The sequence below is a fragment of the Tamandua tetradactyla genome, chromosome 23, assembly GCF_023851605.1.
Source record: "Tamandua tetradactyla isolate mTamTet1 chromosome 23, mTamTet1.pri, whole genome shotgun sequence".
Lineage (NCBI taxonomy): Eukaryota > Metazoa > Chordata > Mammalia > Pilosa > Myrmecophagidae > Tamandua > Tamandua tetradactyla.
Window position 1 is genome coordinate 46,785,306 of NC_135349.1, and position 23,792 is coordinate 46,809,097.

General features: G+C 49.6%; 1 protein-coding gene across 2 annotated transcripts in view; it reads left to right on the forward strand.

The window, feature by feature from the left end:
- The window catches only part of EMP2 (epithelial membrane protein 2), a 38,786-nt gene that overhangs the window by 10,101 nt on the left and 4,893 nt on the right, over nucleotides 1-23,792 (forward strand). The window contains exons 1-4 of one of the 2 annotated variants that reach the window (XM_077141828.1): nucleotides 15,646-16,030; nucleotides 16,334-16,469; nucleotides 18,676-18,766; nucleotides 22,936-23,082. In XM_077141828.1, coding sequence (XP_076997943.1) covers nucleotides 16,017-16,030; nucleotides 16,334-16,469; nucleotides 18,676-18,766; nucleotides 22,936-23,082 — 388 coding nt within the window. In that variant the 5' untranslated portion in view covers nucleotides 15,646-16,016. Of the gene's footprint in view, nucleotides 1-15,645; nucleotides 16,031-16,333; nucleotides 16,470-18,675; nucleotides 18,767-22,935; nucleotides 23,083-23,792 lie in introns of those variants that run through there. The other variant, XM_077141829.1, reaches the window with a different exon arrangement.

The following is a 23,792-nucleotide window of genomic DNA, read 5'->3' on the forward strand; positions in this document are numbered from 1 at the left end:
GAGAGGGGACTTTTTTTTTTTTTTTTTAATTGTTTGTCTTTATTTCCTTACTCATTTGCCCATACACTGGATAAAGGGAGTGTCAGTCACAAGGTTTTCACAGTCACACCGTTACACCATGTGGTTATTCAGTCATCTTCAAGAATCAAGCCTGCTGGATTGCAGTTCGACAATTTCAGATATTCCCTCTAATCTATTCTAATACACTAAAACACTAACAAGGGATATCTATGTAATGCATAAGAATAACCTTCGGAATGACCACTCGACTTTATTTGAAATCTCTCAGCCACTGAAACCTCATTTTGATTCATTTCTCTTCCCCCTTTTGGTCAAGAAGACTTTCTCCATCCCACAATACTAGGTGGGGAGGGTACTTTTGAGTTGAGGTCTAAGTGAAGAGAAGGAGCCGGTCATTCCGAGATCTAACAGCTTTCTAGAGGGAGCAGCTTATGCAAAGGTCCTGTGGTCCTGGGGTGGGTGGGGCATGGGGGAAGAAGCTTGGTCTGTTGGGGAGAAAGAGGGGTGCTGGCTCAAGGTACTAAACTTCCCAGGCAATTCTTTTGAGCACTGCTTGAGGGCAGGGCCTGTGTTGTACAAAGCTTTCCTGCCCTTCCATAATGCTTAGCAGAGCGCTTCATGTGGTCGGCACTCCGTGGATACTAAACTCATTGATGGATGCGTGGCTGGCTCTTACTCTGAACAGTGGGTGATTGGCGGTAGGTGTGACCTGGACTGGCTCCCTCTGGACTCTGTGGGCCTGGGCGGGCTCCCCTCTCAGGTGAGCTTCTTCCACCTGAAGGCCCAGGGTCTAGACGGGTTTCTACCCTCCCTCTCACATCGGGGTGGTTTCGGGGGGGGCAGTGAGGGCTCTCCTGTGAGGGTGTCTTCATGAGAGGAGATAGATGGAGGGGTGCAAATCTCAGCTTCCAATGAACCCTGAGAATCCCTAGCTTTTCATTTGTAATCTCTCTTTAAATCGTCTTTTAAAGTGTTCACAATTCAGTTCACTGTATTTTAGTTTATTCACCATCTGTGCAACCATCACCAATCTTAGAACACTTTCATCACCTCCAAAGAAACCCGGGACCCTTTGGGGGTCACCCTCCTACAACCACTAATCTCCCTTCTGTCCACACAGATTTCCCTGCTCTGGACATTTCGTATAAAGGGGACCATATAATATGTACTCTTTCGTGACTGGCTTCTTTCACATAACATGTTTCCAGGGTTCATCCACATTGCACCATGTGTCAGTACTTCATTCCTTTTTATGGCTGAATAATACTCTATCGTGGGGCTAGACCCCATGTTGCTTATCCATTCATCAGTGGATGAACATTTGGTTTGTTTTCAACTTTAGACTGTTAGCATAATGCTGCCAAGAATGTTAGGGTCGGGTGGGCCACGGTGGCTCAGCAGGTAAGAATGCTTGCCTGCCAAGCCCGAGGACCCGGGTTCGATTCCTGGTGCCTGCCCATGTTAAAAAAAAAAAAAAAAAAAAAAAAAAAGAATGTTAGGGTCCATGTTTTGTATGGATGCATATTTCCAGTTCTTTTGGGGGTATCCCTAGGAGTGGAGGTACTGGATCATATGGCAACTCTAGGTTTCACCTTTTGAGGAACGATCAGACTATATTTCAAAGGGGCTGGACCCCGTGGCTGTTCCCACCAGCAGTGTGTGCAAGTACAATTTCTCTGCTTCCCCAGGTTTGGATTCCATACCCAGCCCTACTACCCTGGTCTCAGATGCTTCTACCAGCCAAATTCCTTAGGGTCTAGAGCAGGGGGCACTCCTGGGTCTTCAGCTGGGCCCCACCCAGGGTGGGTGGGCTGGGCTGGGTGAGGGGAGCGCACACCCTCTCTGTTCCCTGGGTGTGGAACACTGGAAGACAGCCTCGGAGTCGTTGGAAGGCTGGAGAGCCCTGGAAAGTGCGGCTTTCTGTAGGGGGGGGAGCACAGTTCTGGAAATGCTCTTAGGTGCTGTTTGGACAATGACATTAATTCACTCACGCAGAAAGTGGTTCCGTTTTCAATTCTCGTTCAACTCTTCTGATTCCACCAAGGGAAAAATTTTAGTTGGTGCAGATATCTTTGATGCCCCTTTAACTTCTCTTTACCGAAGACAGAGCAGGTCCTTGGATTGGCTCCTTTGGCAGACAGCAGCATCCTTCTAGAATTTGTGAATTTTTCTTTCAGGAGTGGGGATATATATTTTCACAATAAATTCTATTTATGGCAAAGTGATGCTGATTTTCCGTTTGCAGGGAGCCAAAATATTTCTTTTTAAAATATGTGTATTTATGTGAGAAAGTGGGTTTATTTAAGGACACATATGAAGTAAATTCCACAGTGGTACTCAAGAAGGTAGCAGGTGAGTGAGTGAAGTTTGGACAGCCTTGTTCAGTAATTATTCCGGCTGCCAGGAGGCAGTGGGGTCCCCCATCCTGGGCAGGCACAAATGGGAAGTGAATGCTATTAAAAAAAAAAAATCCAGGCAGAAGCTGGTGGGGGGCAGGGAGGCGCCACAAGGTCACGCGCGCCTTCCAGCTGAGACTGCGGGATTTTGCAATTCTCAGCATTGGGTCAATTTTCCAACCTTATGGTTGAAAAGTGTCAATGCTGCAGACGCAGCGCCTTCCAGCTGGACCGTTGGGGTGTTTGGGGGGCTGCCTTGCTGCATGGCGACCTGCCAGCCCCCTGGATGCTGGTGTGATCCAAAGCCCCAGGGACAGTTCCCTTGCTCAGAAAGACCACCGCGAAGCTGGCTGCCCTGGTCTTGGGTCTTCTGAGACAGGAGTCCCTTCCCGTCAGTCTCCCCAGACTCCCAGTTAAGGGGCACGGACCTGCCTGCTCTGTGTTCGGTGACTCTGTATGAGTTGATGGAGAGATGCTTCAGGTGGACCAGACATATAGCATTAAATAAAATAGAATCTTTTTTCTTTTGCATAAGCAGGCACCAGGAATCGAACCTGGGTCTCCAGCATGGCAGGCGAGAACTCTGCCACTGAGCCACCGTCCCCGTCGCTCACCCAAATAGAATCTTTTTAAATTCCTCCCTTTTAAATTTCCTTTCAACCCTTTAAGGAGAAAGTCTCAGTTCTGGGCTAATACATCTTTAAAACCTGCCAAGCTCGTGTCACATCCTGTTTTAGCAAAGAGAGAGAAAGCCAGCCTTGGGCTCCAAGCTTTTCAGCAGCAGCAGTTTCTAGCTGGAGTTGAATAACGCCCGTTTGTTTTCATTGTATTTCTTTCTCCCTGCAGCCGCTATTTATGGCCAGTGATGCTGATTTTCCACTTTAGTCGTGATATTTCCTTTCATAAAAATTTAAGTCTAAGAAGCAGTAAGCTGTGGGTAATACACCTGAAATGTCGAAGGTGGGGCAGAGTTGACTGATTTGGGAAACTGCCAATTTAAGCATAGCTGGGGACACTGCCTAAAATACCCGCTTAATTGTCGCCACACCCCAGGCTGCCTTTTTGCATTTCTTTCTCCCTTGGAGCCAGCCCTGGTGGTTTATTTCCACTTGGCCTCTCCCTTCTGACAGTGGGGATAGCGGATGGGAGGAGAAAATGTCATCCTTGGGGAGGGGACCGGCCTGGGGTGGTGTTTCTAGGACAAAACCCTTGAGCCTGGCGTGGATGTGGAGCGGGGCCCGTAGGCTGGGGCCTGTGGGCGGCGTCCCAGGCCCGGCTCGGGTTCTCGGTGATGATAAGTAACTCACACGTGACACGCATCAGGCGGACACAGTTCTGAGCTCCTTTGCTCTTTTATCTCCAAACAGCCCTAGGATGTGGGGGTACCGTGGTCTCCCCATTTCACAGATGAGGAAACTGAGGCACTGAGTGGTACAACGGCTAGGATACAGTCCAGCCATCGCCCTTTGCATGTGTTACTTCCCGCTCATCTTCTCTTCATCTCCCCTTCCTGCGTTTACTCACTTGGGTTAGCTCAGGTCTGGCTGAATTGTGGGCTGGAATTCATGGCCCTTTAACTTGCTGACAAAATCCACCTACTCAGACGACAGATCCCATCACTTAGGAAGATGAAAAGGAGATTAAAGGCAGTGTAACTGACTTCCCGGGGATTACTTGAAAGTCAGGAAGACAAAGGGCTCTGCGAAGGGAAAGACCTTCCCAGCCTAATGGGTGTGAGGTCAGGGAACACCCTGAGTTTGACTCCGACCTCACCCCTGGCAACCTGGTCCGAATCAACCTCATCCCTGCGTTGACATGCTGGGCGCCTGCAGCTATGCTGCCAGCCTTCTCTGGGCTGGGGTGTGGGTTTGCTGGGTGATTTAATTACAGGGAGCTCCTTAATTGATGGGTTCAGGCAGCAGTCATTGGCAGAATGGCAGTTATTTGCTGTTCTGCAAAAGCTGCCCAAACTAGCAAACATCCAAGTATTTGCTGAGCAACTTCAGGCATCGGAGATAGATGAGCAAGACGTCGTTTCTGCCTTTGAAGAGCTCTAACTCTAATAAAGTGGTGTTTGCTCTCTATCAGTCAGCTCTCGCTGTGTAACAAACCACCTGGAGGAATGTAATGGCTTCCAGCAAAAAAAACCCACACATTTCTTTCGTTTACGATTTTGCAGGTGGGCAATTTGGGCTGGTGTTTGTGGTCCCGGCTGGGCTCACTCATGATTTCACGTGTGTGTGTGTGTGTGTGTGGTGGTGTTGCCTCGTTGGTCTGGAGTGGCCGTAGCTGGAAATGCTCAGCTCTGCTCTGTGTGTTTTCCTGCCCCCCAGCAGGCCAGGCTGGGCTTGTCCACGTGGGAGCCGGGCAGACCCACAGTGGAAGTGCATGAGGCTTTGGCTCCGAATTGGCACATCAGTTTTGCTGCCTTCTGTGGATCAAAACAAATCATCAGGCTCAGTGTGGGAAAATAAACTCTTCTTTTCCTGGGAAGATTTGATTTGCTACGACTTCGTTAAAAGGTTTCATTCGTGCACTTGGACCTGAGAAGTATTGGCCTGTATTTTTCTTTCCTTGTAATGGCTTTGTCTGGTTTGGGGACCAGGGTAATGCTGATCACACTGGGTGAGTTGGGGCACAGGCCCTCCTGTTCAATTTTCTGGGAGCGTTTGTGTAGCGTGAGTATTACTCTTCCTTACATGTTTGGTCGAACTCACCAGTGAAGCTATGTGGGACTGACGTTTCCTCTGAGGGAAGGGACTCCAGGCCTTTGTTATACATTTCTCCTTTTATTGCCAGGCTTCTTGAAAGAAATGTGCGGCACCATTCCCTTACCCCTTATTAACTCTTTAGCTCCTTGAAATCTGGCTCTTTCCGTCACTCAGTCAACACGCACGTCTTGCACACCATCTGCCAGCCTGACCCTGTCCTAAGTGCCGGGCACGGTATGGGGCAGTGGTGCAAAGCTACCCCAGGACACTGTCACAGCAGTGGGGAAGACACGGTTCACTAGTAGACAACTTCAGTGCAACACGGGGCAGTGAGAGGCGATAGGAGGAGAAAGATAAGGAGGGGATTTAGTTCATTTCACTATAGTTGTTCTCTCCCGTTTGCCAATAAGCTCACCGTCAAGCCTAATGTCTTCTTTTCCTTGCAGCTTCTCTCTGGACTACTGGGTCTCACCATTTGCTCTCGGCTTTCTCTCCTCTGCGTCCGTTCCTTCTCTGTCTCCTTTGCTGGCCTTTTCTCCTCCGTCCCTCCACTCTCACACTTCCTCCCTGGGGCATATTTCTCATCTACCCATGGCTTCATCTGCCATCCCCACGCGCCCGACACCTGGGGTGATCTGTTCCTGGCTCCTGTTTTCCCCACAGTCACGTTTCCATCCATGCTTCCAACTGCCAAGTCGCACGTTTCCACCGTTATGAACCGGATACTTCTAAAACCAAATGAAACGCTGCCTTCATCCTTCAGATGTGCTCCTCCTGCCCCAAATCCTCGGCTCTCTTAAGGGAACCGCCTCCTCTCTGGCACATAAGCTACAGACCTCCCTACATCCTTTGCCCGAGCGAGCCCTCAACCTACAGCCGAGTTTGTTGATTCCACTTTTTGAATAGCTCTGGACCCTCTCCCTTCTCCCCAGCCCTCTGTTCCAGCCTTCGTCGAGACACTTCATCACTTCTCACCGGAGCTGCCCCACCAGCTTTCCCAACTCCGTTTTGCCTCCTTCTCATCCATCCTCCTCACTGTGGGCTGTTTTTCTCCTAGAAGCAGATCTTATAACTTTCCTGCTTAAATGCCTTCCCTAGCTCCCCACCGCCTCCGAGATAACATTCAAACTCTTCAGCCTGGCTACCAAGGGTCAGGAAGCATGTCTCCTGGAGAAGAGGTTCAGGCTGAACTCTGCACCCTGCCCAGCACACACCGTTCTCACTTTCCTTAATGCTTCTGGGCCTTGGAGCGTCTCCGGCCCTTTGACTGCAGCCCCCTTTTTCCAGATCTGTGCCTGGCAAACCGCCCACCTTTGAGACCCAGATCAAATGTCACTTCCTCCTTGAAGCTTACTGAGATTGCTCCCACCCCCAAAACAGGGATGTTCCACCTTTCTCAGGATTCTCCCGTGCTGTAATTTATCCCTGCATGCTTGTCTTTCATGTACTGGCAGCTGCCAGGGAACACGGAGCATGCCTTACTCACCCGCATACCATGGACCAGCACGTGGCAGTACTGTACAAATGCTCATTGCATGAATAACTGCCTTATTTTTAAAGAATGAGCTGTCAGCTGGTAACCGGAAGGCTGGGGTGCAGGCCCTGGTTGTGCCACCTGCTAACCAGATGATGTGAGCAAATCCCGTCACTTGACTTTTTTGTCTACACAGTGGATCACAGTTCTTATCACTGGGCTGGCACCTCATTGGCAGGAGAAGGGAAGCACTTTAAGCCAGGAGCACATGGGCATCACATTGTGTTCCCTTGTCCCCAGTGTGTATTACAAAGTACATCCCAGGATGTGGGACTGGAGTAATAGCATGGAGCAGTGCCCAGCATCTGATGCCACGTGTGGGCCTGGTATTTTTGACAGACTTCCTGATCAGGTATTAAAGTAACAGGACCCCAAAAGGGAAGGGAAATTCAGACTTAGGCTGATCAATGTGGGGATTGCTCTGGTATCAGATCTGGCTTTTCCTAGCTGTGTGACCATGGGGTAGTTGCTTAACCACTCTGGGCCGTATTTACCTGACGATGAGGTGAATTATAGCACCTACATCATAGTATTATGTGATGAATGAATAGGTTAGTCCATGTAATGAGCTTAGAGCAAGGCCTAAAGCCTACTAGGCTCTCAGTCCATACTGGCTGTCTTCACAGTTGATGTGGTTGACATTAGAATTCCAGTGGATTGGAAGGCTGCACAGGCAGAATCATCCCCAGCAGCTTCTGCCCTGGACCACCGCCAGATCCCAATGTCTTGCCTGTCATCATTTCCCAGCAGAGCCAAGTGTTGGCTTTGTGCTCAGAATTCCCAGCCACAGCGAGCACAAGGCTGGGCAGCCGGGGTCAGCGGGCTACCACCATCTCAGGGCATCTCAGATGCCTGGGTATTACAGGCTGGGGTCCAGATGCCACAGCAAGAGGCCAAGCTGACCTCCGGCTTCCTGAGCACAGAGGCCAAAGCCCTGGAGTGCTTTGGGCAGCAGGAGGGGCCTGGACTCCACCCAGGCTGGGGTGAACTGCCCTTGCTGGAGCCAGCCTAGGGTCCCCTTGGCAGCACGGCCTGGGCGACAGCATTCCGCTCCGGGGTTTGGTGCCCAGAGCCTCCCTGACCTTTTGAGTGAGAGCCGTGGGTGGAACTGGGTTGGGACTGCTCTGAGCCCAAGATGCCAAACATCTCAGGTCTGTATGGAAAGGCTCCACGCCCCGGGATTTTCCTTTGACCTACAATTCCGGGAAAAGGCTGAGAATTGGCGGTGGTTTAAATTGGAGGAAGAGCTCCCGAGGGTGGGGACAGAGCCGGGGTGGACGGAGTGGTCATCTTAACAGCCTGGTCTCCGCCACCCCGCGGGAAGCCGGCCAGGCTCTCGCTTCGTTCCCTTGCACCAAATGGAGGATGTGCCAAAGTAGCTTCCTGTTGGCTCCAGCAAGCAGAGGCTGGGGCTCCCAGTGGTGGAGATTTGTGTTTTTAAGAAAGAGAGGAGACAAGGGGACTCCTAACCTGCCTGCGGGCAGGTTTCCTGGGCTCCTCTTCACTGACAAGAACAGGACAGTGCTGTCCCCCCATCAAGTTGGCAGTGCGCAGTGAAGACTTTTGTGTATTTCTCCATGCCCAGGGCTAGAAAAACAAAACACATGCTTGCACACGCACGTGCACACATGCCACACACTCACGCATATACACACACATACACACTCCAAGCAAACACTGGACTACTGTGTGGCAGGGCGCACCTGTGTGGGATCTTGGCGTGCCCTGTTTGCTAGCAGAGGGCTGGATGGGCTTTTCTGGAGGCTCCATACTCCATCCTGTCACATCTGCCTTTAGAGCCTGGAATTCACTGAGCCCCACACACTCCGTTTTGGGGGCAGAATTTCCATCACCCCACCTCCACTTCCTAGTCCTTGCCTCGTCCTCCTCTCTCTCCCTTCTCTTCCTCCTCACCCCTACTCTGCAATTCTGTTCCCAAAAGGAGGCTGGCTGTTCCTGGTGGTATAAACCCACCTGCTGCTGCTTCAGCCTTCGATATTGTGTCATTATTATTTTAAAAAACAGTTTTGATCTTAAGCGCTAATATTCTGTGTTCTTTATTATTTTACGTGATTATTTTGGGGGTATTTTATAGAATAGGGAACGCGTAGGCCTTCAATGCGAAGATACTTACGATGCACCTAAATCAAGGTTGGAGAGTCCAGGTAACCTGCTGTGCCCCGAGACTCCTCTGGGTTCCAGGGTGGAAAAGTTTCAGGGATGAATTGAATCCATTTGACTGTGCCTGGATGAATCCTTTCAGTAATCAAGGTCAAACTATCTAAAATCTTAACCGATCTCAAAAATAGCTCAATAAGGACAACAAATGCTGCTTCAGTTTAGCCATTGAGCTCAAAGGATTAGAAATGCAGGGAATCCTAATGTGAGGACAAGTGAAGGAAAAGCAGGGACCTTAATCAGGCTCTCCCTGAATGAGCTCAGTCATATCTCGACTTTTGCTCATGGTTCAGTACCAGCTGGCCTCACAAGCCCCTCCTGCCTGGTACCAAACTCGAGGGAAATCCAGCCACAGGTAAAGGACACATGCTGATGATTTCACGCTGCCGTGTGCCCTCTCACCTGATTTTAGTTAGTCCCCCACCGAGTGGTTTTCATCAGGCCCTAAGCATGGGAGAGGGAGGCGAGGGTGGTGGAAAAATGACCTGGATTTGGAGTTGGAAAAGCAGGGGCCCCAGCCTCGGCTCCGCTGCTTATTATGCGAGCTTTGGCAAACCACTGTAGCCTCTGTGGGCCTCAGTCTTCTCCTCTGTGAAATAGGGCTAATGATACCCTGGTCTGCCGGCTTCACAGGATAAACACGAAGATCCGAAACAAGGCGTGCTTTGTACGCTGCAGCTTGAACTTTAATCACTGTGCGTCTTGTTTTCATGTGGGATGCCCGCCTTGGGGCACCCCCTCCCTGGGGATGGACTTTTCTCCCACGCATCTTGTGATCCTGCCGGAACTCCTGGGTTTAGGAGGGAATTTGCTAGTCTTCCCTGAGGAACGTCGTGCGCGGCATTGCCCATCTTCCCTGCCCGCTGACAGCAGCAGCTGCAGGGACTGCACATGGAGCGCAGAGGTGGGCAGAGCTGGGCGAGGAGGGCTGGCTGGCAAATGCCCGCGCCGTGAAGGATGAGGTCAACCACAGGCGCGTAACCAAAGTCATACATTCGTTTTGCCTCTGGGGCTCTGTGAGAGAAGACTTGAAACGGTAAGAATTTGGGAAATACCGAAGATAGGTAGGAAGTAAAGGGGACCGCAGAGAGACCAAAAAGGGGCAACTGGAAGTGCTAGGGTTTTTCAAGGGAAAAAAAAAAAGAAGACAATTCACAATCATAGTACACTGTTTGGCTCTGCAGCAAACAGTATTTACAGGGTCATAACTCAAATGAGAATTATTGACCTTATTTTGGCAAGACTGGGATGATGGGGAAAAGGAGATGGGAGTGTAAGAGAGAGATTCTCCCCTAGGCAGGAAGTCAATATTTACAAAAGATGAATCAGGAAATATTAGTACAGGAATATTGTTTGAGAATAATGGAGATACCCAGAAAAAATAACTGTGACAGGGTGGGCCACTGTGGCTCAGCAGGTAAGAGTGCTTGCCTACCATGCCCGAGGACCCGGGTTCGATTCCCGGTGCCTGCCCATGTAAAAAAAATAAAAATAAAAATAACCGTGACATAAAGTTAAAAGTGATTGTCCCTGGGGAACAGGGCTGGGGTGGGGCAGGAGGCTGTGGTTTTTTTTTTTTTTTTATCGTAAGTTGTTTGGTATTATTTCTTTTTTATCATCACACGTATTAGGTAGCTCAAAACATATTTTTAAAAGAGAAGTTGTACAAAACATAGACTTTGATTTCTAGGCAGAAACTTGGAAAGCTTGTCTAGTTCTGTCTGCCACCTTCAGGCAGGTAAACACCTAAACCCCTGTGGCCTTCAGAACATCCTGAAAAAATCATTGGACCATTACTCCTCGTCCTGCTGGATGAAAGTTGTGCCTGAAAGTAGCAAAGGGAAGTGGCAGTTGACCACTGAGGGCACCCAGTGAGGCTGAAAGGGTTCTCTGGGGTGGGAGCCAGGAGCCCCGGTTCTAGTCCCAGTCTGGCGCCTGCTTCGCTGTGGGGTCCGAGCAAGTCGGGGCCCTTCCTGGCCTCAGTTCCCACCTTTGGACAATCAGGGCTTTGAGTTCTCTGAGGGCCCTGCAATTCTGCATTTCTTGAACTGTGAAATGACAGCAAATCGCTTTCTGTGCACTGGCCACGGCAGGGGACAGAGGGGGAGACAGACAATTAACAAGTGAACAAGAAAGATGCTTTCAGACAAGTGCTCCTAAGAAAAACCAGAGGGATAATGCTGGAGGGGGGCGCGGTGACTTTTCCATCAGTGTTCAAGGAGGAGGTGGTGTTTGAGTTGGGACTTAGGTGGGGCAAGAGAGCCAGCCGCAGACCTGGTGGGGGAGTATACTCCCGGGGAGGCCCGTCCCCGGAGGGCAGAGCCCCAAAACCTGCGTGCACAGTGGGGAGAGATGCCTTGCTATTATGCTCCTGTGGGTGACAAGGACGAGTTCTGGGTTGGGTGGCCAGACTTCCTCTGACATGCAAACCAGGGAATTGTTTGTTCCTCAGTATTCCAGAGCGGGCCCGTGGAGTCCCCGTGCAGGAGTGAAACGAGGGGAGGAGATGGCACTGCTGGGACCAGCCCCCGGGGGAAAGCAGAGGCCAGTCTGTTTAAGCCAGAATTATGCTTCCTGGGAGCTAAGACACGTCACTAGGTCGAGGCCTTCCAAGGCCACCGAGGCAGGCATGAGTTGGTCCTGTATTTCACACCCTCTGAAGACCTCTGAAGGACTCCGAAGACCTCTGAAGATCAAAGCTGATATACCACCAGCCTTGCCCAGGGCACCTTGCAGCATCCACCATAAACCGAAATGCACGTACCCCTGACCCAGCATGTCCACTTCAGATATATAGCCCAGGTGTGCCCAGAAATAAATGCAAGGATATTCCCGGGCAGTGTCGTTTGGCGTAAAGTCTGGAAACCACCCAACGGCCACCCACAGTGAACTAGTTACGCCGCCATGTGGCTGCCACGCAGCATCCCTAAGGATGAGATGGATGAGATGGCTTCGGAAGGAGTATTTAGGGATCTTACTGGGTGGGCAAAGCTAGGTTGGAAGATGGGGCTAAGACTTCTGGCCACATGGGCTCCCCAGCTCCTGTTCCCCACTAGCCCTGGGGGCCCCCCCAACCAAGGGAAATCGGGCCCTGCAGGGAACAGACAACACCACCCTTTCACTAGGGAGGCGTGGGGAAGGGAAAAGTGCTGCGCTCTGGCCTCTTAATGCATGAGCTCCACCAATCCAGAAAGCAGACAGTGGATGGCCCCTCCAATCAGGAGCAAAGGAGTGAGTGAGGGGCGGGACAAGAGGCCCAGAGTGCAACTCTGGTGCAGGTCCTTCCACATGGAAACATGTAGAGTGGGGAGTAGGGGTTCCCTCCCTATCTGAGGTCTCTGGAGGGATGCAGGAGTGGCCACCTCTAGGGAGGGTCCCGGGAGGCTGGCGTCAGAGATGGTGGTGCAGAGGGGACTTATTTTGTATAGACATCTAGGAGTCCATGCTTCCACTTTTATTCTCCCCTCTACTTATGCATAATTTCCTCTCCAGCCTAGGTCACCAGCAATGCCCTAGGTCCACATAAAGCCATATAATTGATTTGCCCCTTTTTTGTTTTTTTGCTAGAGATCTGAATTCCAGATGTTGTCATGGGAGATTATTGAGTGGGTGACACCTATTTTCCTGTCCCCCTTCCCCTTTTTATTTCTGGGTGTCTAAGGGTTCCAGCCTGTCTCTGGACATCCTTGTTTGGCCGCAGACCTTTCTCTTACACTGGACTCGAGACCTTACTTGCCCTCTTGTAAAAGCTTTTCTTGGCAGCAGCCCATTCCTGATACCTGAAACTTCTAACGACTGATGCCCACAGCCCCCAAGGGTTAAAGCAGGGCTCGCCAGGCATCAGGCATTGGAGAACCATCCTCAGGATTTCTGCTAACACAGAGGACCACCTGTTCTATTTACATAATATTTTTCTTAAATGCCTCATGTTTAATACATTTGTTCTAAAAGGATACTTTGTGGTCGCTACTTTAAATGGCATTATTTCCTATAAAAAGAAAGCAGCTGTATGATAGTAAAATCAAAACAAGATTATTAAATTGTCTTTAATATTATTTTGTTATTTTCTACAGACATCTAGGAGTCCATGCTTCCACTTTTATTCTCCCCTCTACTTATGCATAATTTCCTCTACAGCCTAGGTCACCAGCAATGCCCTAGGTCCACATAAAGCTGTATAATTGATTTGCCCCTTTTTTGTTTTTTTGCTAGAGATCTGAATTCCATGCCAGCCATGGAATCTGGGCTGGCATGCCCAAAGTTCTGCTTTCTCTTTTTGTTTAAAAAAAGCAATTGACAAGTGTCGGAGGCAGACTAGCAGCCGACTGGGTCTTTTCTCTTGATGAACTCAGAAGGATCAGGGTGGGGACTGCCTCAGTATGTGGTTCAACGTTATCTGATGCCATCTCAACACGCCATCCCAAATCAGCGCCCTGTAATATTTGAACTGCACGCTTTGGGAACAAAGGGGTTAACGCCTTGTCCTTTCTTTTTCTGGAACCTTCGTGTATGTGTCCATATGCATATGTATCAGTCATCTGAGCTGAGCAATATAGGAAAGCCGCTAGCACCCTGGACTTCATGGCCCCGGGAGGTTGGCATTCTGTCCTTTCAGCTAATATGAAAGTAACATGGCATTCTGCGTGGTACACGAGCCTTTTCTTGCGAGGGTCAGAAATGCATTTATTTGGAGGCAGCATACGATGGCAGCTTAAGAATGACGCAGGCCTAAACAAAGGGGGAATTTGTCCTTTCGAAAAGAATGGGAGGAATCTCTAAGTCAGCTCATAGAGTTCTTCCAAGTGGTGATGCCCAGAACCACAGCTGGGCCCTCTCAGGATTGAGCTGGGCAACCACACTGCTGCTGGCTCCTGGCTCCTGGCTAATATAAAGTCCTGGGTCTCAAGGAGTAGCCCCCGTGTGAGCCCCCGAGTCTTCGTCAGTGCCCTGAGCACGCAGGATAATGGGGTGAGGGTGAGCATGGTCAGAGGGCCAAGCTGGCAGAGGAAGGGTAGACGGTTTACACAGGGCCTGAGTAAACTAGAGGAAGTGGGAGAGTTGGTACCAGGAAAAAGCCTATCTGAGATGGGCCCGCTCCAGAAATAATAGCAGAGGATGCCCACACTATTGGGGTGAGAGATTGATGACAGAGAGGACGTGGTGTCAAAATATCTCCCACATTTTACTTGTTAGTTACCAAGGAAAGATGTACAGTGGAGAAATCTGGTAGATCTTAACCAAGCGATCAAAGTTGGCTTCACTGATAATGGGACAAACCGACCTCCTGTGCCTTTTGGTGTGATGGGCTGAAAAGGACAAGACCTCACTTACATAGTTCTCCTGCCCAAAATGTGTAACCTGAATCCAATCACAGAGAGACCTCACACAGAGGGCCATTCTACAAAATGAATGGTCGCACTTTTAAGTACAGGCATACCTCATTTTATTGTGATTTACTTTACTGCACTTCGCAGATAGTGCCTTTTTTACAAATGAAAGGTTTCTGGCAGCCCAGTATTGAGCAAATTTGTGGGTGCCAACAGCATGTGCTCATTTTGTCACTCTGTGTCTCATTCTATTGAAGGTACGTTCACACATTGTTTTCTTAGACCTGATGCTATTGCACACACACTTAATAGGCTACATTACAGTGTAGTGTAAACACGACTTTTATATGCTCTGGGAAACCAAAAAAATTCATGTGACTCGCTTTATTGTGGTGGTGTGGCACCAAACCCACAGTATCTCCGAGGTGTGCTGTGATATCAACGTTATGAAAGCTAGGGAAGGGCTCAGGAACCATTCCAGACTAAAGGAGACTAAAGAAACATGACAATGAAACATGTCATCTTGATTTTGATCCTGGACCAGAAAAAAAAAAATTGCTCTTAAGGACATTATTGGGACAATTGGATAAATTACAATATGGACTATAGATTAGATAATAGTATTATGTCAGTGTTAAAGTTTTTAATTGTGATAATCATGCTGTGGTCTGTAGGAGAAGGTTCTCATTCTTCAGAAATTCACACTGAAGTATTTTGAGGTAAAGAGAAAAGCTGTAGGCAACTTACTCCCAGAGCGGTCAAGAAGAAAGTATGGCGTGTGTTTATTTGGAGGGAAAGAGAGAAGGACTGGTAAAGGAAAATGAATCCACCTAAAACTGGGCCTACAACTTCATCATAAGTAGTGTAAACAAAGTCTGATTTGGAGTGTATTTTACAAACTGAAACTAAATTAATGATTTTCTGCAAAGTTTCATAATAGCAATTGGTGACAGATCAGTTAGATGAACTGTCCTGGCTTTTGAAAGGTTGGTAGTGTGCACTCTTCCAGCCAGATTGTTTGATTGTCACATCTTCACTTTACATTTGAGTTTCATTTGCTCAAGATGATGGCGCCGTGTCATCTTGAGCAAATGGTCATCCATTTTCCCAAGGGTCACCTTTAATCCTTTGTTATTCGAATCTTTCTTTTGAACACTGTTTTTGCTATTATCCCTGTTTGTATTTTTCCTCGTTTATTGCTAACTAGTCCAACTAGAACAGGTCTTCAAGGGTTAATGCCTTTGCTGCCTTCTGAGCAGTTCTCCAAATCACTGGACTGTTACAACCCTCCTTCTTTTCGAAGATTTCCAGTTTCACTTTGCAGTCCCTTCTTGTTGTACATTGGTTAACCTGTCCTGCCGTGGTAAAAAATTTGCCCTGAGATCTGAGTGGTTCACATCGAAAGGTTTGTTTCTTAATCAAGGTATCTGTCCAAGGTGTTAGGCTTCAATGAATTGTGGCTGCACTGTCCACGGCCATTTCGTGAAGGGAAGGGAACATGGCGGACACGCACCTGCTCTTCTCGGCCTCACCCGGAAATACACTCAGGGCTGTCTTTCCGGGTGAGAAATGCTGACAGCTCATTGGCCAGAGTTAGTCACAGGCCCCACCTTAACTGCAGGGGATGCTGGGAAATGCTGTCCTCCTGCCCCGGGAGGGAAGTGGAGCCGCATGTGGCTGCCATTTGCGTTTTGTGCTTGGATGTTCAAATGGGGATAGATATTAAGAGGAGGGGGTGTTGGAGTGGAGAGTAGGAAATACTTTTGCATCATGATCACTTTTGCTCCACAATGAAGCAAGACTCTGACAGCCTCCTCTGGGGCTGTGAAATGTCCCACGATACACGCCGATGGTGGGGATCAGGTTTGTACAGCGGGGTTGCCCCCTCCCAAACCAGCACAGTGGGTTAATTTCGTAATCAAGGTGAGGAGGTGCCATGCTTTTCTGAATTACGGATTTTAATTGGTCTCTACTCCTTCTCTTTCCTAAGTAATATTGGAATTGATCCAGAATAAACAGCTTCTGTATGCCAGATTTTCTCCAGCAAAGTCTCCAGGCAGGGACAGATGCGAAAAACTGTTTTCCATTTCCTAAAACTCTATTAGAGGTTGCTTATTTGAAGTATTTCTTTTTGACAAATTTGAATTTCTCTCTCATCCTCTTCAGAACATCTCTCGGTGGTTGTGCTCTACAAGTGACCCTCGTGCCATCCTGCTCTGTGAAAATGTTGGTGCTTCTTGCTTTCATCATCGTCTTCCACATTACCTCCGCGGCGCTGCTTTTCATCGCCACCATCGACAACGTAAGTTCCTTTACCTTTTGACCATTTCAGGCCTTGTGGTTTCTCAAGTCGTAGACAGAGGATTGAGAACTTGGTCAGGCTGAGCGCGATTCAGGGTTGACCTCCATCCCAAGGCATGCTATTTCCCCAGCCAGGCCTCAGGACTTTTGGCCTAAGTGTGTGCATGTGCGTGTTAGGCAGGGCGTTAGATTCTGGAGCGTCCCATGTCTAGGTTGGGATGGCCCAGTCCTGGAGCCGAGGGACCTCTGTCCTGCCATCTGAGTCCCCAGCAGATCCTGGTGTAATGCTTTGGCTAGCGGAAGCCATTTGAGGATGTTGCTTGAATTCATTCCTTCCCTAGATCAGAGGTCTCAGCTTTGGCACTATTGACATTTGGGGCTGGGACCTTTGTGGTGGGACCTTCCTGTGCACTGTGAGAGGTTTAGCAGCATCCTCGGCCTTCACCCACTCAATGCCGCTAGCACCCCCTCACCTAGCTGTGATGACCGAAAATGTCTCTAGACTTTGCCCAATGTCCCCTTGGAGGTAAATTCACCCCCCCATCCCCCCGCGGTGAAAACCTCCACCCTAGAACCCCAGAGGGCCTCTGACACCCCCACCCCACCCCCTCCCGACATCTTCTTACTGGCCAGGATCCCTTGTTGCTAGCCCGCTTGGCCATACCCTCCCCAGCAGAGCTCATGCTTGGAACTTTCCCAGTTCTGCCCTTGTCCCCTCCTCATGAAAAATTTAACTTTCCTTTAGGATGCAGCTTTGGCCTATATGGCAGAAATGTATTTGATAAATAATGCATTGGCAAGGACTCACGTCCCTCCTGGCAGCACGTGAAGTTTTTTAACAGAGGTCCTCTGTGGTCCACAGCCTGATCCAAAGTCCGAACTTCAGTCCTGATCCGTTCAGAAGGCAGAGACATTTCGGGTGGAAAATGTACGCCACCCAGTTGGTTCCCACTCTGCCTGCTCAGGGGTTCCTCTTCGTTAGTCACTGTAACTATAATGTCGTAAATGATAACTCCACCTTGCATTTAGCGGTTTACTGTGACTGAGGCCATGCCCAGCTCTTTAAGTTCATCGACTTGTTTGATCTTCACCCCAAGCCTAGGGGGAGGTCCTCCCAGTGCTTGGGGAGGTTAGGCTGCTCTCTGGGGTTCGCATGGCAGTGAGTGGCAGAGACGGGATTTGAACATTCCAGAGGTTCCCAGGTTGTGCAGCGGGATATGAGGACAGCTGTCAGGCGTGGGTTCCTGGAGGTTCCTGCAGAGGTGCCGGGAGTGGGCTCTGCGGGGGTCGCCATGAGGCTGTGGGTCAGAACTTTCCACCCAAAGGGCCCACACTCTGAAATAAATGGTTTTGAGGGTTCTTGTAGAGTCTCCTTTATCTAATTGTAGCTAATCCTTTGGGGTCCTGAAAAGGTCCCAGACACAGTGAAAGGGCTAGACGGCCACTGGGGGGCAGAGAAGCCACAGCACCAGGTAGTTCTGCCCAAGAACTCCTGGGTGTCTGCCATCGGAGCACTCACCAGGAGGATGGGGAATGAATGCATCTGCCCATTAGTGAGTCCCAGGCCTGTTCCAGACCTCATGGCTGGGCGTAATGGAAGCTCAGCAAACACCTGCTGATTACATGATGGGGGGGTGAGGAGTGCCCAGTGCTGTGAGGAGGCAGCCCAGAGCCTCTGTGGTCACTCAGGTCTGGAGTCCAGGCTTTGGGAAGATGGAGAGGAGGAAGGACTTCCGTAGGTCAAGAGCAGCCCAAGTCCAGAGGGAAACCGAAGCATTTGACTGCACGTAGGGGAGCCTTGTTTGGCCATTCTGTCCAGCCATTCTGTCCACAGCAGGCTTCCCCTCCTCAGGCTTCATCCTTTTCTAACGCCCCATCCCCCCTGCCTACCCCAGTTCTTGGGGAATTGACCACCATCAACTCATTTCCCTGCCAGTGAGCCCTCTCTTTTCTCCAAAGCTCTGTGAGGGCACAGACCAGCTCCTATTCTTCACCAGACCAGGCTGGAGTTTGTTAGAATGCAGAGTCTCAGGCCAGCCCCAGACCTCCTGAACCAGAAGCTGCATTTTAATAAAGCCCCAGGTGATTCGCAGGCTCCTTGCCGTTTGAGAAGCACTGGGCCTGAGTCACCTGTGCCTCACCTCTAGTTAGTACGCTACTCTCCCATAACGAGCAGCCTTTCCCTCTGTTCCCTTTGTGTGTTACAGGCCTGGTGGGTAGGAGAAGAGTTTTTTGCGGACATCTGGAGAGTATGCATCAACAACACAAATTGTACACAGATCAGTGAAAGCTATCAAGGTGAGTGTGAACAAATGAAGCCGGGATGGAGAAGCTTCCTTTCCATTGCTCCCAGCCCACCAGGCGGACCTGCCTGCCTCGGCACGCTGCAGACTGGAGCAGGGCACGAGCCGGAGCCTGGAGGGGTGAAGGAAGCCAGAGGCTGGACCCAGCACCAACTCCAGCTGCGGTGGCCCCTGCCCATCTCTGTTTCTTGGCAAAGCAGAGCTTCCCTTCCTCACCCTTATTCCAGATTCAGCCTCATCTAGATGTTTTTCTCCCCTCCTCTTAGGTTCAAGGCTTACCTGGAAATAGGCTCAGAGAGCAACACTCTGGTCAGCTCCCACTCACCTCGGCCCCTGACTGAGGCAGAAACTGCAATGCCCAGCTTTGCTCCCTTTCAGAAGCCTGTGACCTTTGGCAAGTCATTTAAGGTCTCAGAATCTCAGTTTCCTGAGCTGTAAACTGGAGGCAGTGGTGACTTCACTCCAAGCTAAAGTAGGCGATGGGGCTTAGTAAATACGGAAAATCCTTCTTGAAAACATGCTGCCTCCTCTCCAGCATCATAGGGCGAGGGGTTCTGTTCTCCATTAAAAGAATTTCAGGTGTCGTGGGATCAGTGGAAGGGTCCCTCTGGGGTTTGGGCTGCCTCCTGAAATGCAGGATGCCCAGTTAAATTGGAATATTTGTGGGGGGTCTTTTCCTTTGCCAAATCTGGCAACCCTATATGGAGAGAAAGAGACCCTTCTCACTGGGTCCTGACGTCTCACCCTGTCCTCAATAACAGTACCAGTATTAATAATGAAAGCAGCAGAAATACCAGTAGGAGACACCATTAACTGGAGGCTTACAGCTGGGAACAAGGCATGTGATCTCAGCCCTGTCTGGCAGGGACTGTTAGCCCCATTTTAAGATGGGGAAACTGAGGCACAGAGCAGTTAAGGTACCTGAGGTCACTCAACCAGGAGCAGCTGTTGGAGCTGGCATTCCAATCTGGAAGGGGCCAGCATTGTCAAGCACGCTGTGTGGTGGCTCCCAGCTCCCCCCGGCTGTCCCTGCCATGCTCACCCATCCCTGAGCTTAGTTAACAGCCACCCTTTTCAGGGTGCTGCAAACCCCACCTGCCGTGGTTAGCTGGGGGAGCTTACCTTGCTCCATGGCAGTTTCTTCAAGCCTCTCTTGTTTGGGTGGCACGTCCCACACTTGCCATTAATTATTGAGCCGTTATTTTTCTTTTTAAAATACAGTTGGAAAACTAACAGGCCATATTCAGCCCAAGGCCTGCTTTTGTATGGCTCACGAGCAAAGAAAAGTTCTTACGTTTAAAAAAGGATTATAAAAACAAAAACAAAATAATAAAAATAATAGCTCATAGGCCCACAAAACCTGAAATATACTTAAACAAGTTTCATTTTTGTATTTTTATTGAGATAAAATTCATATAACAAATTAAGCATTTGAAATTGTATAATTCACTGGTGTGTGGTACAACCCCCGTGTTGTACAATCACCACCTCTGTCTTGTTCCAAAACATTTTTATCACCCCTGACTCCAGGAACCCTCTACCCATTAGCAGCCACTCCCCACCCCACCCCACCCAACCCCGCCCCCAGCCCCTGGCAATTGCATACCGGCTTTCAGTCTCTACAGATTTGCTTAGTCTGGAGATTTCATATAAGTGGAATCACACTATATCTGCCTTTTGTGTCCGGCTTCTTTCACTGGGCATCATGTTTTGACGTTCATCCACGTTGTAGCACATAGCAACCTAAAATATTTACTTTATGGCCCTTTTCAGTAACAGTTGACCAACCCCTACTTGAAAACAGCTCACATTTTCCCGGCATGCATTTATTTCAGAGGGAACTTAATATCCCTACCGTAAACAACGAGCTGGTATTACTTGCCCTAAAAGAAAGAAAACTTGGAAAAGAAATACTACACTGAAAACCAGATGATGTGAGTAAATTCTAACTGGACACACCTGCCCCCGGAGGCTCTAAGCTTATCGTATGTTCTTGTTAAAAACCAACCGCCCCAAACCGGATTATCAGCAGGTGTTACAAAGCGCTGACTTGCTCAGGGGCGACGAGCGCCTCCTTGGGGTCACAGAATAATTTAATGAGAAATGCAGAGCAAACATAGTTCTCATGAAGTGACTTTTTGTTGTTTGGTGCCCCCATTGGGTGCCATCTAAACTAATCGTGTGTCACATTCCACTTACTCCCCGACTGCCAGAAACCCTGTTCTTAAAACAGGATCCGTCTTTTCCCCCCTAAAACCGTGCTTCCCAGGTTTGCTCCATCATCCAAGTCCCCTGGGCTAATTGCTAAAAATACAGCTTCCTTGTGCCCAGCCCAGAGCACCCGCATCAGAACCCTCTGGGGGGAGAGGCCCGAGAATCTGTATTTTTAACAAGCCCCAGGTGATTGCCGGGCTGGGCTCAGGTCAATTTGGGAAGTGCTGCAGTTAACCAGACGGTCCCATCCTGGGGACAGGCTGGACTTCCCAGGGAAGCTTTAAAAACCACTGATGTTGGTTCTCACCCCAGAAATTCTGATTTTGTTTTGCCTGGATGCAGACTGGCAGGATTTTATTTTTTTTTAAAGGAGGTATAATCCCCATAGGAGAAGGGCTTCCTGAGCTCAATGAGCTGCCACGATTGTTGACACCCGCGGGTATCCGAAACAATACAGAACATTCCTGTCACCTCCTCCCGCCTCTTTCCAGCTAGTTCCCACCATCCCTCTCCCCGGGCCGCCACTTTCTGGCTTCTGTCCCGCTCGCTTACGCGCTTGCCTGTTCTCAGACTTTGCGTCAACAGCCTCACGAGGTGTGTGTATTTGTGGGCGCAGGAGTCTGGCTTCTTTCATTCGCCGTGAGGGGTGGCATCGGGGTGGGGAGCTTGATGGCCTCCAGCTGATTCTCGTATGCTGTCGGTCCAGTTTCAGGCAAAATGGCAAAAACTAAGAAAGAAAAAAAAAAGAAAGGAAGCTTTGTCCTTTAGGTTTCCTCTGCAGCTTTGGGCACCCCCGCCACCCCCTCTTTGACAGCCAACCATCACTTGCCCAGGATCTTTTTTTTTTTAAATTTATTTATTAATTAAAAAAATTAACAAATCAAATAAGACATCAACATATATAATCAGTAATTCACAATATCATCACTTAGTTGCATATTCATCATTTCTTAGAACATTTGCATTAATTCAGAAAAAGAAATCAAAAGACATAGAAAAAGAAATAAAACGAACACAGGTAAGAAAAAAAAGATTATACCTACCATACCCCTTACCCCTTGCTTTCATTGAGCACTAGCATTTCAAACTAAATTTATTTTAGCATTTGTTCCCCATTATTTATTTTTATTCCATATGTTCTACTCGTTTGTTGACAAGGTAGATAAAAGGAGCATCAGACACAAGGTTTTCACAATCACACAGTCACATTGTGACAGCTGTATCATTATTCAGTCATCCTCAAGAAACATGGCTACTGGAACACAGCTCTGCATTTTCAGGCAGTTCCTTCCAGCCTCTCCATTACATCTTGAATAACAAGGTGATACCTACTTAATGCATAAGAATAACCTCCAGGATAACCTCTCAATTCTGGAATCTCTCAGCCATTGACACTTTGTCTCATTTCACTGTTCCCCCTTTTGGTCGAGAAGGTTTTCTCAATCCTTTGATGCTGAGTCTCAGCTCATTCTAAGATTTGTGTCCCATGTTGCCGGGAAGGTCCACACCCCTGGGAGTCATGTCCCACATAGACAGGGGAAGGGTGGTGAGATTGCTTGTTGTGTTTGCCCAGGATCTTAAGACCTGATCTGTTAGGATCTGTTATGGCTGATATCAATAAAAGTAACGCGCCCTCTCTCTTCCTAAATAGCGCTCCTAGGGCTCAGCCTCTTAGACCTATGTCACCGCCGATCCATGTGTGTCCTCGCCGCCTTTCACAGCCCCAGGAGGACAGCAGGGGGGGTGCATGGGCTGCAGTTACTAGATAAGGAAGTTGAGGCCCCTCCTGTCAAGTACCCGGAGTTCCCTAGAGGGAGGCTGGGTCTGGAAGGCTCTGTGGCTGCCCCTGACTCTGCCCCGTGCAGAGGACACCCTCAATCCCTTGGGCTTTGGCCTCCAGTCACCCCGACGTGGCTCTAAACCTTGGGCACGCTGTCCCCCTCCCCACAGAGTACCCCACGCTGCAGGCTGTGCAGGCCTCCATGATTCTCGCCACCACCCTGTGCTGCATCGCCTTGCTCGTCTTCGTGCTCCAGCTTTTCCGCCTCAAGCAAGGGGAGAGGTTTGTGCTGACCTCCATCATCCAGCTCCTGTCGTGTAAGTGAACGCGCGGCTCTCTGGCCGAGTGGGGAGAAGTGGGAGGGGGCAGCACCGGAGCCCTTGGGAAGCAGGAGTCGGCAGCCGGGACGTGGAATGGGTTTGGGTTTCGTTAGGGGCTCGGCATCAGGAGGCCGGGGAGGGGCTGCTGTCCGGAAGGTGCCGTCTTCACGCCCAGGGGAGGGTAGAGATCGGGCAGCGGGGCCGGAGCTGGGGTCGGAGAGGTGGGTCTTGTAGCCCGGGAAAGGATTTGGGGGTCTTTGTCCTCAGCTGCTGGGAAGCCGTCAGCAGGCTTTAGGCTGGGCCGGGCCAGGTCTGTGCAGCCTGCTGGAGATGGGAGATGGTGGGACCCAGCCTCCGCCCTGGAGGAGTTTAGGGGGAAAAGATGTCTCAGATCACCCTTTTCTACTTAGGAATTTTAGCCAGGCCGAAATTGGATGACGAAGGCTTATATAATACAGCATGACCTTTTTATTTGCTTGTTTCTCAGTAAGGATTTAAAACTTTCTGATGACAAAATCTTAGATGCCTCTTCCACGGTGCTTTCCCATGGATAATGGGTAACTTGATGGGGACAAGAAGTCTGGCACTTGGAGCCAGGCTACTGCTGATTCCAGCCACCGTCTTGTCCCAGCCTCCCCCGCACTGCCCCCCCGGGCTCCATTCCTACCAGCCTGAAGTTCAGACCCGACCTGCCATGCCCTCAGCAA